This window comes from Octopus bimaculoides, chromosome 7 (genome assembly GCF_001194135.2).
Source record: "Octopus bimaculoides isolate UCB-OBI-ISO-001 chromosome 7, ASM119413v2, whole genome shotgun sequence".
Lineage (NCBI taxonomy): Eukaryota > Metazoa > Mollusca > Cephalopoda > Octopoda > Octopodidae > Octopus > Octopus bimaculoides.
The window spans coordinates 88,813,117-88,820,478 of NC_068987.1; the positions used below are offsets into that span (position 1 = coordinate 88,813,117).

At 38.9% G+C, this 7,362-nt stretch overlaps 1 protein-coding gene across 2 annotated transcripts in view; it reads left to right on the forward strand.

Moving 5' to 3' along the window:
• Nucleotides 1–1,146: 1,146 nt before the first annotated feature.
• The window catches only part of LOC106870579 (ras-related GTP-binding protein A), a 27,362-nt gene continuing 21,146 nt past the window's right edge, over nucleotides 1,147–7,362 (forward strand). The window contains exon 1 of one of the 2 annotated variants that reach the window (XM_014916707.2): nucleotides 1,147–1,367. Coding sequence is in view for 1 of the 2 variants with exons in the window: in XM_014916706.2 (XP_014772192.1) it covers nucleotides 1,356–1,367 (12 nt within the window). In the remaining variant the exon portion in view is untranslated. The remainder of the gene's footprint in view (nucleotides 1,368–7,362) is intronic. The other variant, XM_014916706.2, reaches the window with a different exon arrangement.

The following is a 7,362-nucleotide window of genomic DNA, read 5'->3' on the forward strand; positions in this document are numbered from 1 at the left end:
AGGTACAGAAAATGGAATTCACGAGATTCTTTATTCAGAATCTCTACAAATGTTTCAGCTCATTCGACATCTGTACCTCACAGGTGAGATATATGCGTATAAGAAGTGATGACCACTAGGTGGACATCCAATATGCTAGAAAGAGGTCATCAACGACCCGACCACAAAAGGAAAATCATGTTCTCCAGAAAAAAAAATTCAGCAAAATGGAGAATAATATATATATATACACCAAGGCTTATTCTCCATTGTTTTTTTATTAGGGGCTAGCCACAACAAGACACACATCAGGCATTCCATTAATTTCCCAGCTCAAAGAGGCGAGCCTCGTTCTATGCTCGAGTCAAGGCATGCAACGCAACCCCTGATATCAGCAGCGGGACCCGACAGTATATGTTGGTTTATCTCTGCCGCATCATGCTGGTTCCGTACCCGTTTGAGCAATATCCATTCACCAATCCGTCCACAAACACTCTCCAAGCTTGTATATCTACGTAGCAGATATACAAACAGGGAAAATTTAACGATGAACAGCCTTAATCGATTTTCGAACCTTATTGGGTTCTCATCAGGAGTGTCTAAATTACTTAAACAATAACACACACGCATGTGTGCGTTTGTCGGTGACAAAGCGTTAAGGTAGGGACATAAACAACGAACACCGGTAAAACAGATAGCAAGCTACACATACATACATATACATGTATGTCTGTATGTGTATATATATATTTAGGTGTGCATGTGTGCTTGTCTGTGTCTATATGTGTATGAATACGCATCCAGCCCAGCATTTTGTCTTAAAACTTAAGTACAAATTATTGCTTATGATGTAAATACTCTCGACTTTATTGCAGAAAAATGGGAATATATATAGTTACCTCCCTTTGTTACTAATGAACTTGTTTTTCAATAATTTAACATGTTTGCATGAACGAAAGATTATAATGCGATACAGAGAACAAAACCGAAAAACTCAGAATAAAAATGAAATTATTATTGCCATTAAGTAATTATTATTATATAATTTTTCGAAATGATATTTATTAAGCTGTAGGAGGAAAGAGGAAAAAAAAAAGCAATTTGATCACGTGCTCTCGCTATTAACCAATCGGAAGTAGCGTAGGAGAAGCGTCCTTCTGTGAAGAAACTGCCAGGTCAGGTGACAATCTTTTATTTATTTATTTTTTTTTTTGTTATTTATTTATTTGTGCGGAAGAAGCAAAAGAAAAGGAAAGAAAGAAACATCGAGAGGAGTGAATGGTTTCGGTCGAAGGATATTTCCCGTTACAACGACAGTGTTGCTTATTTGTGGTGGAATTATCGAACTTATCTAATTATTTAATAACACAACCATCATGAAAAAGAAGGTAAGTGGAAATGTATAAATATATATAAATACATATATATATATCGTTCATTTGTTCCTTTCAGTTTGTTGTTATTATAACCCTGTCTCTAGCTTTCTATCTCTCTTACCGCTATCAAGTACCATCATTATTACTAACTCCTCGTATTAATTTAGGGCCGCTTCATTGCACGAGACTAATGATTATTTGCCCGAGGCCCTCTCGGGTCTACGAACCCAATTCTGATCTATATATTCTGTGGTTTAAATATTATAAGCCCCCACTACACTGGGGCCTATTATGCCGACTAAGACGGTCCTGGCTATTATACGCCTACTTTATTTACACTTTTTAATCATCATATTTCTCCCTATTTTAAATATATTCTTTGAAGGAGTGTCTATATTTGCTCTCGAGTTATATTCTATATTCCCTGTTATCTACACAAATGGTAAATTAATTGCCAAAGTTCTCGAAACGTGATGAACCATTTTCTCCATGTGACACATTCTTCATTTGGCAGTTTTCTGTTTACATAGTTACAGACTGAAGAATTTTTTTTTTTTATTTGGTAATTTTTTTTTTCTCTATCTATTTCGAGGAAGGGGGTTCTACAAGACTTACCAAGATATGAAAGTGAAAACTAACACTTGACAATTAAAAGAAGAAAACATGTGATTCCAGTGAGCATGACCAACCCATAGCTATTATTAGGTTCCGTGATAGAAATTGACCCTTATAATGAAATTATTTTGTTAACACCAAGATAAATATAATCTCCAGTTGTTGACCTATTACATAACCTTATCAACTTCATAGTTTATAAGGCAAACGAAGAATGTGTCTGTCTCATCTACGTCTCTCTAATGCCTTGGCCATACATATGCTTATATATATATGAAATAAAATTGTATCAACATTCAACGCAGAGTTCGATCTCGACTCCTAAAGAGCTTAATATATCTGTAATTGTCATAAATTAAGACAAAGTAAAGATCTTTTTGTTGCATTTTTTTAAATTAAAAGTCAGCAGTTAATTAGTAATTATTAACTCGATTCTGTCGGGTGAAAGTCTAAAGTCGATTGCAAGTGGGTTGGAACTAAGATACTTGTGCTAGTGAGACATTATTTAAAATGAAAATATTCGTCCCGACCTAAACCTGTTAATAATGAGCGATTTAATTAAATTCTTTAAAGTTTTTTTTCTTCTTGTAATTAACTTAATAATAGATTTGGCCATGTTTGTGTTTCGTATTTATCTACTTATATAATTATGAATGATTACACGAGGAAGCGTTTATGTGAGTCTCGACTTCCTAAAAATAGCAGTCAAATCTTCCCCAACTCATAACCTACCGTCATAAAAAAAGGAACGGCATATTACATAATATACTCTTTGACAACGAGATGAAATGGTCGTGGCTGGAAAGCTTCTGATGTTAGATATACTGCAAATTAAAACGGCCAGGAGTTAAACACATCATCAACTTGGAGTGGGAAGAGATCGACTTTGTGTGTAGATAAAATTAATTGCAAACATTTATTTATGTATAATCTTTCTCGGTGTGTGTGTGTATGTGTGTGTGTTGCGCACCATCATCATTTAACGTCCGTCTTCCGGACGTTTTAACAGGATCTAATTTGTTGGACTGCTTTGAGCTCCAGTGTCTAGTTTGGCATGAGTTCTGCGACTGGAAATCATTCCTAACGCCAACCACTTTACATCGTGTTCCGGGTGTTTATTTTTCATGATACCATCTCTCGTGATGATGTCATGTAATTCTCACGACTAAAAACCCCTCTTGACTGAGTAGGGGTCTAGCAGAGAGAGGGAAGTGACTTTATGCTGGGTGATGAGAGGTTAAATTATAAGATTGTCAGGAATAGGTTTGTTACTGTAGAGGAGATATTCCCTGCGTTATATAAAAGTGGGAGTAAATTGGAGTGGACCTAGAAGGGGACACAGATGGCAGTGACTATGTGTCGGAGCATATACTCAAGACACGAGAAAGTGAATGGAAGGGAGAGTGGGGACAGAAGATCAGGAAGGCTAAAGAGTGTGGGAGGAGAATGAGAGATGGTGTGCGTGGTGGGGTCAATTGGTAGATATGAGTTGGGAGATAAGGATGAAGGACAGATGTTAGTAGACGTAGCTCAGCAGAGATGAGGCGATGGGTGGTGGCAGGACAGAAAGAGTGAAGAACAGCAGAATAGGGTAAAGGTTGTAAGAGTGAGAAAAGCATTTAGTGGTAGGGGTGAATATTATGTGTGATAAACATAGGCTTTAAGAAGAGGCTAGAGTTGTCAATACATGACATGATTCACCTAAGGCAGCAAGCTGGCAGAATCATTAGCACACTGGACAAAATGCTTAGCAGCATTTCATCCTTATGTTTTGAGTTCAAATTCTGCTGAGATCAGTAAAATAGGTGCCAGTTGAGTACTAGGGTCAGTGTAATTGGCTTACCCACTGCCCTGAAATTGCTGGCCTCATGCCAGAATTTGAAACCAATATGATATGATTCATGGGCAAGGGAGAGATAACTGGTTGCATAGAAAGAGTGATCAGTGGAAAATAAGTATGGAGAGGGACTATGTTAAGAATGAGGATGGATGTCAAAAGGAAGTGCTTCCAAGGAGTAAAAGAAAGAGAGAGGGGGAGTGACTGGTTGCACAGAAAGGGGATGAAATATGTAGTGCTGCTCTCATTTATCTACATCAACAGAATAGTTAGAAGAATAATGGAAAGGTAAATGATAGGGAGCTGAGAGGTTCAACAGGGACAAACTGCCCAGTTGTGCATATACACTTGCTTTTAAAACCTGTTTTGCCATGATAGGTGGAGTTTTTCAAGCATGGTGTATTGCTATTCATCTCAATCCTTTGTCAGGATTGTCTCCTTAGGCTTAACATCTTGAGCTTAACGTTCTCTACTTTGTCACATGTCTTTCTGGATTTCCCTCTACCACATGTTCCATACACATGTATTGCCTGGTAATCCTGAACACCTCGTACCCATGATCCATCCTCATGTTGTAGAACATTAGGAAACCTTTTACTGCTTCTCCCCTGGCTAAATTAACTTATCCTAGCTTACCTGGTATAATTATCTGCTGCTCCTATTTTTCCAGTCTTTCCAATCCTGTCTCCTTCCTTTTATAACTCTGGCTATTTTGCTCTTCTACAATCACATTGCTCTCAATCTGACTGGAACTGTACCCTGCCATAGATTTAAGGCACTTGTTCTCTTTTCTTTATGTCTATATCACCTCCAACTTTTCTCTCAGGGCACTTACACTCTGTCATGTGTGCACACTAACATTACACATCCAGTGGAGCACACTAGCTTCATTCTTTGCAAGCTTATGCATATCCTCAGCAGTCATGCCCCATGTTTCACTACCATGTAGCATGGCTGTTCGTGCACATGTATCATACAGTCTACCTTTTACTCTGAGCAAGAGGCCCTTTGTCACCAGCAGAAGTAGGAGGTTTCTGAACTTTGCCCAGGCTATTCTTATTCTAGCAGCTACACTCTCAGAGCATCCACCCCCGCTACTGACTTGGTCACCTAGGTAACGGAAGCAATCAACTACTTCTAGTTTTTCCCCCTGGCATGTGACGGAAGCTGTTTTCTGCACATTTTCAGTGTTTATTTCTCTGACAGTGTGAAATACCTGTACAATGTAAATAGATGCTTTAATACAGTAAATTCAACATTTTAAATTTAAAACCAGACTTACCATGGATAGTGAAGAAGTGTTGTTGTTATGCCGTGATTTTGTCTGCCGCTTCTGAAATCTGTTAAAAGGAAGTCCATAGTACTGGGGTATGAGTGTATATGGTTTGGACAGAATTTATTGAGCAGATTTTTTATGGACAGATGCCCTTCCTGACACCACCACTCATCTGTTTCCAAGTAAGGTTATTTTTCCCCACATCTAGATATGTTTTCACAAAAGCCTGGAAATAAATGACACTGCTTGTTTAACAGTGGTGCTCATTTACAACTATCACACAATGTCAAGACAAGAAGACACAAACACACACAAACATACATACAATGGACTTTTTTCAGTTTATATCTAGCAAATCCATTCACAAGGCTTTGGTTAGCCTTGGGGTATAGTAGAAGACACTTGCTCGAGGTGCTGTGCAAGGGACTGAACCCAAAACTACATAGTTGGAAAGCAAACTTCTTAACCACACAGCCACACCTGCACCTATTACATATATACAGGGTTATCAGGTTTGCATAAATGAAAAGAAATCGCAATATCCCAATTGTGTGTTTGAGAGAGAGAGATGTAAATGAACATCATAAGCCGTCAGCTCCACTAAATTAAATATTGTGTCGTATTTGTTTTAGATTTTGGGGATGAAAGTAAAGAAATATTTATTTGTGATAGATAAGATGATAGCATCTGAACTGAAGATGGGATGATGGTAGGTGGTGTACAGCAGTGTCATTTAAATGGCAGTAGACTCACCAGAAACAAACGGTAGGTCAACAAACAATAAATAATAAGAGACATTTATCGAAACTGTTGGGTTGTGTTACTCTTTCTCTTTTTTGCTTGTTTCAGTCATTTGACTGCAGTCCTGCTGGAGCACCACCCTCAGTTGAGCAAATCGACCCCAGGACTTATTCTTTGTAAGCCTAGTACATATTCTATCGGCCTCTTTTGCCGAACTGCTAAGTTATAGGGATGTAAACACACCAGCATCGGTTCTCAAGCGATGTTGGGAAGACAAACACAGACATACAAACATACACACACATACATATACATATATACGACAGGCTTCTTTCAGTTTCCGTCTACCAAATCCACTCACAAAGCTTTGGTCAGCCCAAGGCTATAGTAGACAGAAGACACTTGCCCAAGGTGCCACGCAGTGGGACTGAACCCGGAACCATGTGGTTGGTAAGCAAGCTACTTACCACACAGCCACTCCTACACCTGTTACATCTAACTTTCAATGTGTTCTACAACCAACTATTATCATTTTAGGTTCATATCTTCTCCGTTTACTTTAATGATTTTGCCATCACCTCCATCAGCAAATAATATTGCTCTTCACTCTTCTTTTAACTTTCCACAAACAGACATTATTCACCTGCAACCCAAGACACCTTATGCCAAACTTGCTCTGCTTCCATCAAATGAAAACTCAAATGCACCATTTACACATGTTCTTATCCCTCTACCGTACTTTAACCTCTCATCACCTGGCACAAAGCCACCTCCCTCAATACTCCCACTGCCTCAGTTAAGGGGTCTTGTCTTCTGGGTTACTTGGTGGCCTCACTAGTGACAGTGCCATATAAAAAGCAACCAGGACACTCTGTAAAGTGGCTGGCATTAGGAAGGGCGTCCAACTGTGAAAGTTATGCCAAAGCAAATATTGTAAACTGGTGCAATCCTCTAGCTTGCCAGCTCCTGTCAAACCATATGGAATACAGGCATCAAATGACAACGATGATGATGATGACTATAACACCAAAATACAGTCTATATATACATATGGCATAAACAATCTTCTGATGGATAAGAATTAGCCTTGAACAACATGGAGTCAAAACCTTGACATTGCCAAACCTGTCTCCTGAAGTGTAAGTTCATTGCCAGGGCCAGAAAATAGTTCAGCTCTGATCAGCTGCTGAACCTCAACAAAACACAAATGTTAATCACATGAGCACTGTTCACATATCTCAAGTGCTACTACTGTTGTTACACACGCACACACACACGCACACGCACACTCACACTGTCAAATATCATAGACCACCTCCACATCAAAGATAGCTGGATGGTTTCAAGACATTCATTCACCAGCTTGCTATGGTTATTATCCACTGATAATAAGGTGGTGGGTGTGGCTGTGTGGTTAAGAAGCTTGCTTCCAAACCATGTGGTCTTGGTTTCAGTCCCACTGTGTGGTACCTTAGGCAAGTGTCTTCTACTATAGCCTCAGGCCGACCAAGACCTTGTGAGTGGATTTGAAAGACAAC